This window comes from Pseudorca crassidens, chromosome 11 (assembly GCF_039906515.1).
Source record: "Pseudorca crassidens isolate mPseCra1 chromosome 11, mPseCra1.hap1, whole genome shotgun sequence".
Taxonomy (NCBI): domain Eukaryota; kingdom Metazoa; phylum Chordata; class Mammalia; order Artiodactyla; family Delphinidae; genus Pseudorca; species Pseudorca crassidens.
Window position 1 is genome coordinate 79,411,003 of NC_090306.1, and position 20,049 is coordinate 79,431,051.

Sequence of the window (20,049 nt, forward strand, 5' to 3'; positions counted from 1 at the left end):
GCATTTTATTTCTCTTTTTCTTTCTATACATAAATTTTATTAGTTTGCATAAATTTTTACATGGTTTTAATCTTTATTAGTTCACATAAATTTTTACATGGTTTTTATCATACTGTATATATAAATTTGCATCCTGTATCATCCCTTTCCCCATTAATATTTTAATATTAAAATAGTTAATATTTTAACTGCTTACTTATTGCTTTAGGATAGATTTCCAGAAGAGGAATTACTAGGTCAAAAATTATGATTATTAAAAAAAATTTTTTTAAGTATTGCCACACTGTTTTTCAAAAGTGTTATACTGATTAATACTTTAAGCAGTTGGGTCTGATATTACTTGCTTCACCATACTCATACTTGGATTGTGCATTATAATTTTTAAAATATTTGTGATTGCAAAAAAAAGTAAAAACGTTTCTCACTGTTTTAATTTGCATTTCTTCCATTTTTGTGATATTGCACATTTTTCCATATACATATTACTAATCATATTTTATTATAAAAACATGATCTTGCAGCTTTAGAGGCCTCCATTTAGAGCTGATCATCCCCTTTTGAATAAAACTTTAATAGAGCACGTTCTGCATGTTCACAGTGTTTAATGAACAGTCATCCAGATTGCCGTATTGAAACTACCTCAAGATCTGAAAAAAAGACTTTCCAAATGCTTAATTAATAGAAGACAATTTTCACAGCAGGAAAATGTGACTTATTATTAAGAAGTATCTTCTACCTGAGGTGTGTCTAACTGTGTGTGTGTGTGTGTGTGTGTGTATTAGGTTTCACTGATTTTTTTGAATACCAGTAAACAGCAGGGTAATAGAAATTTGATATTTCTATCAGAAACAGTTAACTTGTATTAAAATAATCTTATCTTAAATATTTTCTTCTTTTCAAGGTATCATAGACGTCGTAGGAAACTGAATCCTCCAAAAGACAGATGATATTGAGGTTTTCAGGAATCAAAGAGAAATGTTATCCTGCGTCTCATTTGCCATTTGAGAAAATACAAATTGCGTATATTCATTAATACGTTATATAGTAAAATAATAAAATGTCTTCTCATATATTAGAATGTGTATTTCTTTATATATATTAAGTAGTTCTGGATTTCACATTCTTATTTACGGAAGCCTATTTTTATTTTCCTTTTGAGTTATTAAAGTCTACTATTTATTTTTATGCGCCTGGTATGATTAAGTACTTTTACATTATCAGCCAAATAGTAGTATAAATATGATGAATAAAAACGTGCATGAGGGCTTCCCTGGTGGCGCAGTGGTTGAGAGTCCGCCTGCCGATGCAGGGGACAAGAGTTCGTGCCCCGGTCCGGGAGGATCCCGCATGCCGCGGAGCGGCTGGGCCCGTGAGCCGTGGCCGCTGGGCCTGTGCGTCCGGAGCCTGTGCTCCGCAACGGGAGAGGCCACAGCAGTGAGAGGCCCGCGTACCACAAAAAAAAAAAAAAACGTGCATGATTCTCCTGAAGAGTTTTAAACTGCCTTTGAAAAGAAACTCATGAGATCCACACAGAAAATAGATGTTACAACGTTTCCGTTTTTGTGGCTCTAGGAAATAGTTACATTTTAATCAGTTTCTACTACCTGCTAGGTCTTTAGTTTACATTATTATTAAATTCTCACAATAATCCTTTGAAGAAGGTGCATCATCCCCATTTTACAGATAAGGCTAAGTGACTTGAAGCCTACCTACCTAGCAAGTGGGAGAGCCAGGATCCAAACTGTCCAGAGCCTTTTTTACAAGGCATCACTATGACAAGAGGTGTTTTCTTTCACCCAAGAATGTGCTTTCCTAGAAAGAATATTGTATTATTCATTTTGAGATTTTTTTTCTGGCTGTCTTAAAAATTATGCTTGCTTCAGAGCACATACAGCTCTGTGATTAAAATGTTAATATTACTAAAGTAGTCTTACAAAGTGTTAATAGTCTATTCTGTTGATTATCCCTACCAGCTTATATATGATGCTTAATAGCATTGATGCCCCTGTGATTTCTATTTAGGAGGTGAGGAGTCTTTATTAAGAAGGTGAAAAGGTGCTTTATTCAAACTTGTGCAATATTTGTGATATTTTAAAATTTGGTGTGAAAAATGATTTCACATTCAAAGTCTATTGCTTAATCTAGTTCTTTGAATAGAGGAAGGTGAAGGGTCAAGTGTTGAGTAAAATGTAAGGAATAGTGAATAGGAAAGAGTAAAGAAAATAATAATGGCCACCCTCTATTACAGAAAGGAAGTGTTTTTAAGTGGTTTATGCTCTTTTCATTAATATATTATTCATTTGGGGGGAAAGATCAAAGGAAAAACAAGTCAATAGAGTTGGATAATCAGAAATATTAACTGGCTGTGTTTGGTGACATAGCTTCGAAAATAGTTTTTTTCTGGTTGATTTATATCCAGATTTTTACAAAGATTGAGATATGCCATGTTATAAAAGTAGGAAGAATAAAAACTAAATTAATTAAATAACAAATTTTCTTCTAAGTACAAGGATCTACTAAATAGAGATTGTTCAATTGTAAGATGCCCAAACCACACATTCACATGTCAGTGCTTTGGAGAATTAAGTTAGTTCTTGTTGTACTGGAAATATATTACATTGTAGTTAACATTGTAGTTCCTGGAATTTTGGTCTTCATGAGTTGCTGAATAAGTACGTATTTCATCACCACTATCACTTCCCCTCTGCTTCTCCACCTCAGAGGAGTAACCTGTTATCCACTATCACTAACACTTTGTGAAAGGTCAGTTTGTTTTTTTCAGAAATTTAAAAAGTACATAAAGTCTGATGGTTCTTTAAATGGAATAAATTTAGCTTCATGAAAATCTTACTACCCTGTTCTTACTCTCATATTTCTTTCCATTGGTGCGGGGGATTAACACACTTCAAATTGATAAAAAGCATTGTCAGTGAAACCACCAGAGGGCACTCTCACATAGGGTTTAATTTGAACATTCCTCAACCAAAGGATAGTGACTTAACAGTCAACAGACAATTTGTGGATTTCTTTAGGTAAGAATGACTAGTAGAGTAAATGACGTAGTGAAATTAAGTGAGGCCATTATTGTATTCATTCTATCGATCTAGTCATTAAGCATTTATTGAACCCCTACTACATATGGAGAGGCATTATACTTTTTGGCAGGCCAATAACAAAAAATAGGCCCTTCTTAAGGAGCATAGTATCTACTTAACTAGTATCTATTGAGCTACTTAACTTTTCTAATGACGTTGCTTTTTCTTTTTTTTAAATTAATTAATCTTTGGCTGCGTTGGGTCTTTGTTGCTGTGCACGGGCTTTCTCTAGTTGCAGCGATGGGGGCTACATTTTGTAGCGTTGCGCGGTCTTCTCCTCGCGGTGGCTTCTCTTGTTGCAGAGCACGGGCTCTAGGCACACGGGCTTCAGTAGTTCTGGCACACGGGCTCAGTAGTTGTGGCTCGTGGGCTCTAGAGCACAGGCTTAATAGTTGTGGCACACGGATCCAGCCACTCCTCAGCATGTGGAATCTTCCTGGACCAGGGATCGAACCCGCGTCCCCTGCACTGGCAGGTGGATTCCTAACCACTGCACCACCAGGGAAGTCCAACGTTGCTTTTTAAGCATGAGTATAATGCATCATTATTTTTTTAAATTAGAGACTAAATAAATAGAAAATAAAATTACCCATAATTGCCCCAGCTAAAGATAACACTAACATTTTTGCTACCTTTCTTTCTTGTTGTTTTGCTGCATAAATATATTTCAAAAAAATTATATTTATTATGCATGTTGTTTTATAACTTGCTTTTTCACTTAATATCATAAATTTTTTTTGCCATATCAGTAAATACTCTCATTTAATGGATTCATATTATTTTATAATGTAGATTGTCATAATTTAATTAACTCCGTACTGTTAGACATAATCGTTGTTTCTGTTTGTTCCCTGTTAGGAAGAACGCTCTTATTAACATCCTGGTAGATACTTTTTATTGAAAGCCGTTTTAATTTTTAAAAATTTTATTCTAATATAGTTGATTTACAATGTGTTAGTTTCAGGTGTACAGCAAAGTGAATCAGTTATACATATATATATATATATATATATATATATATATATATATCTCCATTCTTTTTCAGATTCTTTTCCTATATAGGTTATTACAGAATATTGAGAAGAGTTCCCTGTGCTATACAGTAGGTCCTTGTTAGTTATCTATTTCATATATAGTAGTGTGTATATGTTAATCCCAATCTCCTAATTATCACCTCCCCCCATGTTTCCCCTTTGGTAACCGTAAGTTTGATTTCAAGATCTGTGAGTCTGTTTCTCTTTTGTAAATAAGTTCATTTGTATCATTTTTAAAATTAGATTCTACATATAGATGTGCTATTATATGATATTCTGCTTTCTCTGTCTGACTTCACTTAGCATGGTAATCTCTAGGTCCATCCATGTTGCTGCAAATGGCATTATTTCATTCTTTTTTATGGCTGAGTAAAATTCCATTGTATGTATGTACCACATCTTCTTTATCTGTTCCTCTGTCAGTGGACATTTAGGTTGCTCCCATGTCTTGGCTATTGTAAATAGTGCTGCAGTGAACATTGGGGTGCATGTATCTTTTTGAATTATGTTTTTCCCCAGATACATGACCAGGAGTGGGATTGCTAGATGATATGGTAGTTCTATTTTTAGGTTTTTTTTGTTTGTTTTGTTTTGTTTTGTTTTGTTTGCAGTATGCGGGCTTCTCACTGTTGTGGCCTCTCCCATTGCAGAGCACAGGCTCCAGACGCACAGGCTCAGCGGCCATGGCTCACGGGCCTAGCCACTCCGTGGCACGTGGGATCTTCCCGGACCGGGGCATGAACCTGTGTCCCCTGCATCAGCAGGTGGACTCTCGATCACTGCGCCACCAGGGAAGCCCCTATTTTTAGTTTTTTAAGGAACCTCTGTACTGTTCTCCATAATGGTTGTACAACTTTACATTCCAAGAACAGTGGAGGAGGGTTCCCTTTTCTCCACACCCTCTCCAGCATTTATTGTTCGTAGATTTTTTGATGATGGCCATTCTGACCAGTGTGAGGTGGTACTTCATTGTAGTTTTGATTTACGTTTCTCTAATAATTAGAGACGTTGAGCTCTTTTTATGTGCCTGTTGGCCATCTGTATTTCTTCTTTGGAGATATGTCTGTTTAGGTCTTCTGCCCATTTTTCGATTGGGTTGTTTGTTTTTTTGTTGTTGTCATTTCTATCCCTTTATTTTTAACCTATATGTGTCTGTATGTTTAAAATAGGTTTCTTGCAGACAGCATATAGTTGGTCTTGTTTTCTGATCCACTCTGACAATGTCTGTCTTTTAATCGGTGCATTTAGACCATTGACATTCAAAGTGATTATTGATACAGTTGGAATACTATCTGCCATATTTGTTACTGTTCTCTATTTGTTGCCCTTGTTCTTATTTTTGTCTTCTACTCTTTTTTGCCTTTGTTTTTTTTTTGTTTTTGTTTGTTTGTTTGCGGTACGCGGGCCTCTCACTGTTGTGGCCTCTCTCGTTGCGGAGCACAGGCTCCGGACGCGCAGGCTCAGCAGCCATGGCTCACAGGCCCAGCTGCTCCGCAGCATGTGGGATCCTCGCGGACTGGGGCATGAACCCACATCCCCTGCATCGGCAGGCAGACTCTCAACCACTGCGCCACCAGGGAAGCCCTTGCCTTTGGTTTTAAATAATAATTTTATATGATCCTGTTTTCTCTTAGCATATTTCTCATACTTCTTTTTTTTTAGACCTTTTATAGTGATTGCCGTAGAGCTTGCAATACATATTTGCAACTAAGCCAAGTCCACCCCATACTGCTGGATTATTTTGTTATTATAAGGTTCTTGCACTACCCCATAACCCTATACTGCTTCATGGGTAGTGCAAGAACCTTATAATAACAAAACCCCAATTCCTCCCTTCTATCCCTTATATCATTGCTGTCATTCATTTCTCATACACAAGCATATATATGCATAATCAAATACTTTGTTATTATTTTTATTTATTTATTTATTTTGTTGTGCCGGGTCTTAGTTGCTCCCTGGTGGGCTGCTTAGTTGTGGCTCTCTGGCTCCTTATTTGCAGCACATGGGCTCCTTAATTGCAGCTCTCCGGCTCCTTAGTTGTGGCATGCAAACTCTTAGTTGCAGCCTGCATGTGGAATCTAGTTCCTTGACTGAGGTTTGAACCTGGGCCCCTTGTATTGGGAGCATGGAGTCTTAACCACTGAACTGTCAGGGAAGTTCCAAAAAAAGTTTTTATTTCACCTTCACTTATTCCTTCTCCACTGCTCTTCCTTTCTTTGTGTAGATCTGCATTTCTGACCTATATCATTTTACTTTTCTCTAAAGAACTTCTTTTAGCATTTTTCACAAGGCAGATCTACTGGCAGAAAATTCCCTCAACTTTTGTTTGAGAAAGTATTTATCCTTTACTTTTGAAGGATAATATTGCAGGGTACAGAATTCTAGGTTGGTGGATTTTTTAATCTCAGCATTTTAAATATTTCACTTCATTCTCTTCTTTCTTGCATGGTGTCTGAAGAGAGATCAGATGTAATTCTTTTCTCCATTATACTTGATAAAAGTTTTTAATTAGGCATTTTTGCGTGTGTGTGATTATTTGATAAATGTCCATCTTCCCTAGTAGACTGTAAACTCCATGACTTGCAAAGACCCTCAGTGGCTATGTGTACCACCATGTCCCTAGAGCCTAATATGGCCTGGTACATTCATTGTACCACAAGCATCTTAATATGATTTGTAAAAGAAATTACTCTAGTGCAGAGATTTTAACCTAAGGATTCTGTAAATGGGATTTGGGGTTGGGATTATCTATGAAACTCCTGAAATTGTGTAGAATTTTGAGAATTTTTTGTCTGTGGTTTTTCCTAGGAATAGTTTTTCAGCAGTTCCTTAAAGACTATGTCACATTATGCTCTAGTTCTTATTTGCCTGCAGCTAAGCACATAGTAACATTAGTACTGGAATGATACTGATATGCCTGAAAGAAAGTGTGGTTTCCACATATTCTCAGAAGCAACCTTAATTAGATTCCAGCATTTTTAAGAAAAGAGGAAAACAAGACATCATGTGCCTTCATTTTGGATGGGATAATTCCATCAAGGAATATTTTTCCAGTTTCAGATGTGTATTTGGAAATGAGTCAGCTTGGATATCAGTGCATAAACACAAGAAGTTAGCAAACCATTTCTTTTGCTGAAGGCATAAATAAATGTCTCCATTGCTTATAGTCAAAGGGAATGATTTCTTAGATTTTTTTTTCCACGGAAGTTCAAAATTACTTGCTAATATTTTTACCAAAATAATTTGCAAATATTCCAATGCTAAAGACATTTTTCCCTATTACAGCTCAGCTATTAGCCCCTTACTATTTTCTCATGTGCTGTTTAACCTTTGAAAGTTAAACAGTTAAATGCACTGGGAAGAAATGCTCAGAAAGAGTATGTACTGTGTTTTCTAATTCTGCAGAAAGGCATCTACTTAGATTTAGTAACATCACCTCACATTTATATAACATTTTCCTGCAGGAAGCCTAAAATACTTCACAGTCATGATTGCCTGAATTTTTGCTTAAAAAATGAGTGCTTGTTTTTAGATGGAGAAACTGAGGTAAAATCTCACTGTTACACCTGGTAATCTCAAGTAGAACTTCATTTCAGCAGGATAGTATCTTCTAAAGTTTTATTCAGGGGCTAATCATTTCAGCAAATTTTATTAAGCACCTACAGAGTTCAAGCCACTGTGGATTCAAAGATGAGATCTCATTCCTGATTGATAAAATATCTTGCCCAGACCTTCTCTTCTTTCCCCTCTACTCAGAATTCACCTCTTCCTCCTCCATAACCCAAAACACATTTAATTACTACTATACCACCACTTTAGTTTGTATTGAATTAGAGCAAAGTTTGTGGTTAGTAGCATGGTCAGTGTGATATTTGAATTGCTCCCATTGGCCTTTTCCGTCATTGCCATCCAGGTATAATTACCATCATTAGGATCATAGAAGATAGAATAGTAGACCTGAAAGAAACCTTTAAAGATGATTTTTAGGCATAGACTGATTTTACAGATATGGGAACAGATTCAGTAAGACTAATTGACTTGCCCAAGGTCATATATCATGGCAGAACCAACCAATGTCATCGTCTTTTTTTTTTTTAGATTAATTCATATATATATTTTATTTTTGGCTGCATTGGGTCTTCGTTGCTTCACGCAGGCTTTCTCTAGTGGCAAACAGGCTTCTCATTGTGGTGGCCTCTTTTGTTGCGGAGCATGGGCTCTAGGTGCGTGGGCTTCAGTAGTTGTGGGCTTGACAGCTCCAGAGCGCAGGCTCAGTAGTTGTGGTGCATGGACTTAGTTGCTCTGCGACATGTGGGATCTTCCCGGAGCAGGGATCAAACTCCTGTCTGCTGCGTTGGCAGGCGGATTCTTAACCACTACGCCACCAGGGAAACCCTAAGGATGTTTTAATGTATATATGTATGTATACACCTACTGATGAAATTTGCCTCCAATAGCAGATGTGCCCAGTGGTATACTAGTAAAGGTTTAACAACTGGCTCTGATTGGGAGTGCTTGCCAATTTCCATGGTGTAAGTATACTCATCATGGCTGATTTAATCTACCAGTGGTTTAGCAACTGGCTCACAAAATTTCTGAAAATTTAATAATTGGATCTCACAGGTTGGTGTGAACTAGCTCTAGCATTCCTCTGGCTGTACCCCTGAAATCATACACTTACTATTAAAACATTGGATTATTTCCTCACTCATTCTAGTTATCTATTCAGAGACACTTTACCTTATTTTCTGATTAATATTTCCAGGGAGAAAAACTATTCCTTACGTGGCAGCTTCAACCTTCACTTTCAGTTTCTTTTAAGGATTTAATGACTTGTTGATAAGTGTCTAAAATTACTTGGTCTGTCTTTTAAGAGAACTTTGTATGAATCCTTGAGTATTTGTTATTTATTGCTAAGTTACAAATTACCCCGAAACTCATTGGCTTAAAACGACAACTTAGTTCACAGTTCTTTTGGGTACTCTTCTGGTGTAGGCTGGGCTTATACATCTGGTTATTAATTGGGTTGATGAGACTGGCTAGTCTTGGATGGCATCATCTCTATGTCAACAGCGATTGAATGGCTGTCAGCTGGGGCAATAAGAGGACCTTTGTGTTTCTCATTATCCAGCAAGCCAGCCCTGGTTTGTTCACATGGCTTCAGGGTCTCAAGGGAACAAGACTGGAAGCTGTAAAGTCTCTTAAGGCCAAGCCTTTGAACTGGCTCAGCATCACTTCCACAAGGCCATCCCAGGTTCAGGGAGTGGGGAAAGAGACTCTGCCTTTTGAAAAGAGAAGCAGCAAATATGATGACCCTTCCATCACAATAGGAATCACTAATCTTAACTGATTTACTTTTGCGTTTAGATCATCACGTGTCTGTAGGACAGAGCTGAATGCACATGGTATGGTTGGCTTTTAGTGAGAAATTGAAGTTTTCTTTCCCAGAAGAAATTCGGACAATTTCTTTTACTTATAAACCAGCTCTCCTTGAATGATCACTCACTGATATGCTCAATAACTGATAATTTCCTTCAATTAAACCATATATTTTAATACTGTCTCTTTTACACACACACTGGTTAGCTAAGGGTGTGGTGGGTGTGGGAGAGAGCTAAACAATAAAGCAGCATGGTCTGCTTAACAATTGGAGGCCAGAATAAGATGTTAAGTAATCAACTGATGAATTGAGTACCGTCATTCAAGTTCAGGAAAAGAAGCAGTCACTGAGGATTAGATTAGTTGAGGAAGATTGCTTCTTGGAGAACCATTTTTTAAATCCACCTTATTGAGATATTATTTACATACAATAAAATGCACATATTTAAACATAGGGTTTAATGACCTTTGTTAAATGTATACACTGATGTAACTGCCACCACAAGCAAGCTAGAGAACTTTTTTTTTTTTTTGCGTTACGCGGGCCTCTCCCTATTGTGGCCTCTCCCGTTGCGGAGCACAGGCTCCGGACGCGCAGGCTCAGCAGCCATGGATCACGGGCCTAGCCGCTCCATGGCATGTGGGATCCTCCCGGACCGGGGCACGAACCCGTGTCCCCTGCATCGGCAGGCGGACTCTCAACCACTGCGCCATCAGGGAAGCCCAAGATAGAGAACATTTTTAAAAATTGAAGTATAGTTGATTTACAATATTAGTTTCAAGTGTACAACACAGTGATTCAAATTTTTTATAGATTATAGTCCATTTAAAGTTATAAAATATTGGCTATATTCCCTGTCCTATACTATATATCCTTGTAGCATATTTATTTTATACATAGTAGTTTTTACCTCTTAATCTCCTACCCTTGTCTTGCCACTCCCCTCTCCCCACTGGTAACCACTAGTTTGTTCTCTGCATCTGTGTGTCTGTTTATGTTTTGTTATATTCATTCATTTCTTTTACTTTTTTAGATTCCACATATAAGTCATAATCTGCAGTATTTGTCTTTCTTTGTCTGACTTATTTCACTAAGCGTATTACCCTCCAGGTCCATCCATGTTGTTGCAAATGGCAAAATTTTATTCTTTTTATGGCTGAGTAATATTTCATTGTGTATATATATATATATATATATATATATGCCACATCTTCTTTTTCCATTTACCTGTTGATGAACACTTAAGTTGCTTCCATATTTTGGCTATTGTAAATAATGCTGCTATGAACATTGGGTGCATGTATCTTCTCCATGGAGTGTTTTTGTTTTCTTCGGATATATACCCAGGAGTGGAATTGCTGGATCATACGGTAGTTCTAATTTTTAGTTTTTTGAGGAATCTCCGTACTGTACCGTTTTCCATAGTGGCTGTACCAATTTACATTCCACCAACAGTGCACAAGAGTTTCCTCTTCTCCACAATCTCGCCAACATTTGTTATTGGTGGTCTTGATGATGGCCATTCTGACAGGTGTGAGGTGGTTTCTCATTGTGGTTTTGATTTGCCTTTCTCTGATGATTAGCAGTGTTGAGCATCTTTACGTGTGCCTGTCAAAGAGTGTTCTGCCTATGTTTTCTTCTAGGAGTTTTATGATTTCTGGTTTTACGTTTAAGTCTTTAATCTGTTTTGAGTTTATTTTTGTATATGGTGTGAGAAAACATTCTAACTTCATTCTTTTACATGTAGCTGTCCAGTTTTCCCAGCACCACTTGTTAAAGAGACTGTCTTTTCCCCATTGTATATTCTCACCTCCTTTTTTATAAATTAATTGTCCATAAACGTGTGGGTTTATTTCTGGGCTCTGTTCTGTTTCATGTGTCGGTTTTTGTGCCAGTACCATACTCTTTTGATGATGGTAGCTTTGTAGTATAGTCTGAAGTCAGGGAGCATGATTTCTCTAGCTCTTTTCTTCTTAAGATTGCTTTGGCAAGATAGAGAACATTTCCATCATCCCTCAGATTGACCTCTTGCTCCTTTTGCTGCCTCTCCTCCCCAACTCCCAGCCTTAGACGATCAGAGACAAGTCCAAAGAATTCTCTTTTTCAGCTTCATTGCTGACAAACATAACTAACTGTAAACAACAGAAAGCTGTGAAAGATTACATTGTTAATGAATGTGGTTTGAAATTTTGAGTAGGAATACAATTAGATGAATAGCTGCAATGATAAGAAAACATTCTGGAGTAGTTGCTTAAATTAAGGACCTTGACCCAGAATATAAGTTAACATACCACTTCTTTCTTTCAGAAAGTCTTTGTATAAAAAGCTCATCAGCTGAATTAAAGTGTGCTAGTGACTTAGTAAATATTATAAATTATGTAAAGGCTAATCCAATAAATTTGAAATTACTCTTTATTATGTGATAATTGGGAAACATCATAAAGAACTATGATTTCATGCTGAGATATGATGGTTATCTGGGGGAAAATTCTATTGAGTATATTTGAATATTTAGCATCATTGCAAGAAGCCAGCTTGGTCCCAACTTTTTTTGTTTTTTTTGCGCTACGCGGGCCTCTCACCGCTGCGGCCTCTCCTGCCGCAGAGCACAGGCTCCAGACGCACAGGCCCAGCGGCCACGGCTCACGGGCCCAGTCGCTCTGTGGCACGTGGGATCCTCCTGGACCAGGGCACGAACCCGCATCCCCTGCAACGGCCCAACTTTTTAGATATAAATTGGCCAGCTAGAGTTATTAATTTGTTTGATATCTCCAGAATTTGAATCTTCAGAATTTGTCCACTCAAAGGAGGAATGCAAGGTGTTTTTCAGTGGAAGGTAAAATCAAAGGGCAAAAACAAAATGTAGAAGCCTGGAAGAACAGGGTTTCTACAGATTGTGATTACATGTTCCATAATTTAACAATTGTCAGTGAAAGAGGTGATTATCTTGATGTTGCACATCTGCAAAAAGTTATCATCAAACTATTATTAATTTGATAGAATGCTTAGAATTTTATTTTCCATTAAAAGAATGTCCAGACAGTAAATTCATAGATGTGGTATCCATTTATTTCATCAAAAGATGATTTAAGTTTAATTATAGGCTTACAGGATACATTGTTCTAACTGGCAACTAATGAAGAATTAAAAATAAAATTTGAAATTACAGGATCACTCCCTTCATTTTGGAGAAAAGTTAAAAATGAATAGTTTGAGCATGCTGAAATTATTTTAAAACCTCTCTTTTCCATTCCCATCATCATCCCTTTATACACTCAGTTCTCTTTTTTTTTTATGATATGAGCCATAGGTTTTGTTTCTTATTTTTAAACTCACTTCTTTCTTTTGAATGATATTAAAACATCTCATAGAAGTAGTTTAGATGTACATCATTCCCTGAAAGTACCATTGTCGTCAATCCAACCTGGATTAAATTTTTTTTAAATAACTTTATTTAGGTCTGCATTGGGTCTTTGTTGCTGCACGCGGGCTTTTCACTAGTTGCGGTGAGCGGGGGCTACTCTTCGTTGTGGTGGGCGGACTTCTCATTGCGGTGGCTTCTCTTGTTGTGGAGCACGGGCTCTAGGCATGTGGGCTTCAGTAGTTGTGGCTCACGGACTCTAGAGCGCAGGCTCAGTAGTTGTGGCGCACGGGCTTAGTTGCTCTACGGCATGTGGGATCTCCCGGATCAGGGCTTGAACCCATGTCTCCTGCATTGACAGGCGGATTCTTAACCACTGCGCCACCAGGGAAGCCCTGTTGTAGATATTTTAACAAGAAAGAAACAAGCTCATTTGTCACACGGTGTTTTAAAATATTAAAACTTTACAATATTAATATGCAAGGTATTTATTCAAAGTATGCATATATTGGGCTAATCTAGAAAACTGCTAATTCACTCATAATTTTTTTCAGTTACAATTGAAGAACAACAAAATGTTAATAGTTATAGAAATTTTCTATATTAATCCTAAATGTACATGTTCAATGAACAAGTTTTATCATTCTTTTTTATTTCCTTTATGTTTGTTCTAATTCTATTTATTAAAATTTAAGTTTATATTCATTGAATTAGGTAATAAAACTTTTGAGCTTGTACTTTTAATTTTTTTCTTTTCATTCTACTAATTTAGTTTTATTATAATTTATAAAAGTATTGGACCACAATGGATTAAAAAAACTGTACCTTTATCACAGATGGTTTGACATCTCCTGTTTTATAGCATTCTTTCCAGACAGTTATTCAGCTTTGGCTTGAACGCTTCTAGTAACCAGGAGTTCATTACCTTTTTAGGCAGCTAACTCATTATTGGACAGTTCCAATTATTAGGAAGTGTTTCCTTATACTGAGTAGAAATCAATCTTCCTATGATTTGTAATTCTCAGAATTGATCCTGTCCTCAGAACTATACAAAATATATTTAGTCCCTCCTACATATGACAGCTCTTTGGATATTAGAAAATACTTGTCATATCCCTATTTTTCTTTAAGCTCCACTTTTTCTGATTATCCATATGACATGGTTTCCCTGTCCTGGTTGCCCTCTTCTGGACATATTTTAAAAATAATGTCTTAAAATGTATTACCTAGAACTGAACTGAACATCATTTTCTTGTTCTGGACAGTATACTTCTGCTAATGGTGTCAATAATGCATTGTTTTTTAGCAGTCATGTCACTCTGTTGATTTGTATTGAGTCATAAGGCGTATCAAAATAGTGTCCAAATTCAGCTGATTCCTTGTGTAAAAGTAAATTATTCCACCCTTCTTAATTCCTTTTAGGGAGAAAAGAATAGTTTTATTTCAGTGCTAACCTCAGTGATTTTTAATTTTACCATTTAAATGTTAGCAACATGACTGATAATGTAACCAAAGAAGATTTTAAGCAGGGGTGATATTTTTAGAAACTTCATTCTGGCTAACTGGGGGAGGGTAGAGGATGGACTAGAACAGGAGCAAGATGAAATGTGGGGTGACTGATGTAGTAATTCAGATGACAAATGATAATGGCCTGGATTAGAGAAGCAGAAAAGAAGATGGAGAGAAGGGGACAGATTCTAGAGATATGTAGGAAGTAAAATTAATAGGACTTGGTAAGAAATTTATATGTGAATGACAGAGAGTAATGAATGAGAAAGAGGGGGAAAAAAGCAGCTGTTGACATGCAGAATCTGACCTGGCATTCAGAGTTAGGCCATGTTATTTTCTGTTGGCATAAGAATCTCACAGAATACCAGCATCAGATAAGATTATTCTGAGACCATCACAACATGAGACAAAACAAGTCCAGTTGATAATTTTGTTGAAGCACAGACAAAAACAGGGTCACTGTGCCATCCACAAAACACAAAACACCCCGCCCCTCTCTCGGCTGAAATGAGTGACAGCTACTTCTTTACCAATATATAGTGCTATCCTTGCTCTGGGGCGTCCTTCCTGTAGATAAGATGTATTGAGATGCCGGTCGTAAAATTTAGCCTCTTCTTTCCAACAGTGGCCGATCTAGAGCAGACCCCTGCTGCCTCAGCCCTCTCTCAGCTCACTCAACCAAATCTCAAATTCTCTAATAGTTTCTTTCAAACACTCTCTTTCCGAGTCCTGGGGTTCCCTAGGCTGTGTATCCTTCTTCACTACAATGAGTAATAAATTCAGTTAGTTCAACTAGAGATGTGTTTCTGGTGATCTCTGGCTGAAGTGCACTGACATTAAGAATAACCCCAGAGTTTCTTGCTTAGACAGTCAGATGTTGGTAGCATCGGTAATAGAAATAAAGAATACTAGACGAGATGACAAAAATGTCTTCAGTTTTTAACAGGTTATCTCAGAGATATCAGTGAGTTAACTAAGTGGAGATATCCAGGAGGCAATTGGATGGACTTATGGTTCTGGAGCTTTAAGAGAGTTGTCTGTGCTAAATCTATCTCTCCTCTGCTACCTACATATAAATATACTTGCAAGTATATATTTGAGAGCCATTGTTTATATAATAATTGAAGCTGTGGGATTAGCTAAGATCACTCAGGGAGGGAATAGAATGAGAAAAGTGCTGAGGACAGAACCCCAAGGAACACCTGTGTTTATGAGGTGGGCAGAAAATGAGATACCCAGAAAAGACTCTTAGAAGGAGCTGTTATTGAGAAAATGACCAGAAGTTAGAGGACATGAGAGTTTCAAGAAGGAGGATGAGATTAATAGTTTTATATACTGCTAAGAATTCAGTTAAGATAAGGAGCCCTACAAGCTCTTTGACATTCCCCATCAGTTTTGAGCGCCTCTTTATTTGCTGGTACAATAAGGTGTTTCAGGCTCCTCTTGTACTTCCTTCCTGTAGCTTTGGAATCAGCCATTTCTAAGGACTCCTGTTTCCTTTGAGTGGAAAATGGTACTTAGAAACCAAGATCTTGCGTACTACTCCTTTTAAGAAGCATGTCTGTGAAGGGCTGTGGCTCTGCAGTGTCACATAAGAGAATGGAAGGACGGAGAGAGGGGGAAACTTGGCTTAGGTAAAGATGAGCAAAGCAGAGGTCTGATTATTAGAATTGAAACTTAAGGTCAAAAGCAGGTGAAAGATGATTTGATCTTGAGTCCCAGAGTGGCACATAGAACTCCAAGGTTAAGGTTAGGATTCATTTTAGGAAACCTGGGCAGAGCTCTGACTTTCAACAGACACTACATGATCTCAGCAGGGTAGGGAGGCCATCTGACAAGGGTGGACAGCCAGCAAAGCCTGACACCACCTGTGAAATGTTTGGTTATCTACCTGTGCCAAGCATTTCATCTTGGTTTGTGGTCTTTAGCATTGAAATTGTAACTCTCTACTTGTTAAAGTGATAATTATGTTTATTGGCATTAATATTCCTTATTATTAAGGAAAAAATTGGATGTTTGATGTGAACATCTCTGGTTTTGTTGACCTAGCATTTCAACCCTCTTTCTTCTGGAAACTGTTTATTTTTCTAACACAAACATCTTGTAGGGAGTCCCAACTCCTGGCCTTAGCAAATTGGACTAGAGATGAGTAACCATATCAAGTAGGGCTGATCAAAATACGGTGTTTTGGTCCTGAGTTTGCAGATAACCTAAACCAGGCCAATGAGAGTCCTTCTTCAGGATTTGAAAAACTGGCCCTGGGCAAAGAGGCTTACTCTCTCCCTAAGACAAATTGAGAAGTGGAACATTCGATTTGTTTTTGGCATAATTCCTAGGAATAAAGCCAGCATAAGAGAAACAGAGATAAGGGATTAAAGGAGAAGACTCTGGGTGGTGTTTGAATCTCTGATTCCTTGTCTGTGAGGCCCAGGTGTGTCCTTGCCATCTCAGGACTATCTGAGCCTTCCAACATAGATTCTTTTTTGCCTAAGCTAGTTTGATGTGGGTTTCAGTCACTTTTTACCCAAAGAGAGAGACCTCACTCATATGACTTCAAGTAAATCTGTGTTTAACTGACATTGTCAAAAGCTAACTTCACTTATATTGTCAAAAGTTAACTTCAGGGCTTCCTTGGTGGCGCAGTGGTTGAGAGTCCGCCTGCTGATGCAGGGGACATGGGTTCGTGCCCTGGTCTGGGAAGATCCCACATGCTGCGGAGCGGCTGGGCCCATGAGCCATGGCCACTGAGCCTGCGCATCCGGAGCCTGTGCTCCGCAACGGGAGAGGCCACAGCAGTGAGAGGCCCATGTACCGCAAAAAAAAAAAAAAAAAAGAAAGTTAACTTCATTTTGATAAGCATCTCAAACATCCCACCCAAAATGGTAAGAAGTAAAGTGACCATAAATGCTGTTGTATTTTTCCTAATAAGAGTTGCAGTTGTCCAAAATGATTTTTTTCTATCTATGCCTAATATTAGAACACCTATCCATGCAGTGTCCCAAGGATCTCTTTCTTGTTAGCAACCTTAGTTTAAATTGTATTTCCATTCCTACCTCCCCCATCACACTATTGCACTGAATGTGTATTATCTTGTCACTTTATCAAGTACTTCCTTTCCTAAAGCAACAAGAAATAAATCAGTTTTGTAAGAGAAAATAATCTTTCCTTTAGTTACAAACAACTTCCCAAGTGCCTACTCAAGCTTACACTTTCTCTAATGAAGAGTTACTTTAACAGGTTTTACTGTCTCTATTAGATTTTCTAGTCCTTAAGGCTAAGTAGAAACCCTAATCCTTGTGTTTACCCAGACATTTGCTGAGTTCAAGGACAGCTATCCAAGCTGGTTAATGGCTGTATTCTTATTTTTTTTTTGCGGTACGCGGGCCTCTCACTGTTGTGGCCTCTCCCATTGCGGAGCACAGGCTCCGGACGTGCAGGCTCAGTGGCCATGGCTCACGGGCCCAGTCTCTCCGCGGCATGTGGGATCCTCCCGGACCGGGGCACGAACCCGTGTCCCCTGCATTGGCAGGCAGACTCTCAACCACTGTGCCACCAGGGAAGCCCATGGCTGTATTCTTTAAAAAGAATCTGGGTTTGGTTCAATGCTTATAATCATCCAATGCTGTCAATGGTAGTGTTAATCATTGCATTCCATCATTTTTCTTTGCCTACCTCTCCTTGCAGAATCAGCCTCCAATTTTCTTCTGGGGATTTACCCTTTCCCCATTCTCAGTCTTTGAGGTCTCAGTGGCATTCTGATCCCTACATCGAGTGGAGCCATGACCCAGGCCCAAGACAGCCTGCACATGTGTTCCTGAGTGGGTACCTGACCTAAACCAGTGCAATTCAAGGACATGTCAAGACTTTTGTGAATGCCACCAGCAGATATATTTTTTCTCTCCACTGGATATGAACTTAAGGGTCTGTGAGGCTGGCATTCCTGCAGCCATCTTATGACCATGTGGAGATTGTCTGTCTGAGAATGGAGCTGACCCAAAAGTCAGGAAGCTGAGAGATGGAGAAAGAAAAACTAGGTTCTAGTTACACTGAAACTTACCTTTGCTTAATCACAATTGAATGGATCTTTCTTTTACTTCCAACCAAGAGTCTTAACTGATGTAACAATGAGCACGTAAAATTCACTTGAATAAGAGTCAAAGTTGGATAAATACATATAAATCTGAATTTTTTAGGAGCAAGATCTGAAAACAAATGAAAACTCAGAATATATTGCCCATGACAGCTCCTCCTATAGGCTTCCCAAAATTAATTGTCTAGAAAAGAGAGTAAAACATAAGAAAGCAGGCTTTGAATATTCTGAAAAATCCAACCAATTGCTTGAGATAACTGAGAGGCTGGGATTTAATCTACTCCCTTAACAATGCATTACAATGAGAACAGTTGTTCTGAGTTGTGACCATGAGACACTAGAAAGGCACTGTTATCAGAGAGTAAGATTCATAGGGTCATAGAATTTTAGGTTACTACTTAGTAATGCAGGGAAATGAACTCATGCCATTTTCAACAATATATGGATGAACCTTGAACAACACGGGTTTGAACTGTGTGGGTCCACTTATACGCAGATTTTTTTCAAGAGTAAATACTTCAGTACTACACCATCCCCGGTTGGTTGAATCCAGGGATGCAGAACCGCTGATATGGAGGAACTGCATATATAGAGGAACAGGGTATATGGAGGGCCAACTATACATCTTATGTGGATTTTAAACTGTGTGGAGGGTCAGAGTCGGCACCTCTAACCCCTGTGTTGTTCAAGGGTCAACTGTACATTCTTAAATAACTGAAAACTTAAATATATGAAAACAATGGTTTTCCAATCCCTTCTACTGACTAAGGCTCTATGATACAAGGGGATTTTACCGTGGCTGGGCCGTCTTAGGTCTTGGGCAACATAGAAGCTTAAAAATCAACCCCTACCTCTTTTCTCCATCCTATAATTCATATGTGGGATAAATGGTCTACTTTTTAAAGTAACCTTTGAGGAATGTCACACATTTTGATTCAAATTATTTGGGAGGAAGCATGTGAAATACAAAATGGAAGAAATTTAGAGTTAGCAGATTTTCATTTGGGTCTTATCCCTGTCCATAACTGTGTCAGCTAGCTACTAGATGTAAGCCCATGAGGGCACGGTCCAGATCTATCTTAATTCACTGATGAACACACCATGCCAAGCACATATATTAGATGTTCAATACATTTTTTTTAACATCTTTATTGGAGTATAATTGCCTTACAGTGTTGTGTTAGTTTCTGCTGTATAACAAAGTGAATCAGCTATATTCATATGTATATGCCCATATCCCCTCCCTCTTGCATCTCCCTCCCACCCTCCTTATCCCACCCCTCTAGGTGGTCACAAAGCACCAAGCGGAACTCCCTGTGCTATGCAGCTGCTTCCCACTAGCTATTTTACATTTGGTAGTGTATATATGGCATTGCCACTCTCTCACTTCATCCCAGCTTACACTTCCCCTCCCTGTGTCCTCAAGTCCATTCTCTACGTCTGCATCTTTATTCCTGTCCTGCCCCTACGTTCTTCAGAACCTTTTTTTTTTTTTTTTAGATTCCACATATATGTGTTAGCATACGGTATTTGTTTTTCTCTTTCTGACTTCACTCTGTATGACAGATTCTAGGTCC

General features: G+C 38.1%; 1 protein-coding gene across 8 annotated transcripts in view; it reads left to right on the forward strand.

Annotated features, from left to right (window-relative positions):
• MRPL42 (mitochondrial ribosomal protein L42) overlaps window positions 1–20,049 on the forward strand; it is a 66,016-nt gene that overhangs the window by 28,185 nt on the left and 17,782 nt on the right. For 3 of the 8 annotated variants that reach the window (XM_067697530.1, XM_067697534.1, XM_067697531.1), the window contains one exon: window positions 902–1,072. The exons of 3 other annotated variants lie outside the window; for them this stretch is intronic. Coding sequence is in view for 2 of the 5 variants with exons in the window: in XM_067697531.1 (XP_067553632.1) it covers window positions 902–947 (46 nt within the window). In the remaining 3 variants the exon portion in view is untranslated. Of the gene's footprint in view, window positions 1–598; window positions 742–901; window positions 1,073–20,049 lie in introns of those variants that run through there. 2 more of the 8 variants (XR_010932523.1, XR_010932524.1) reach the window with 1 other exon arrangement.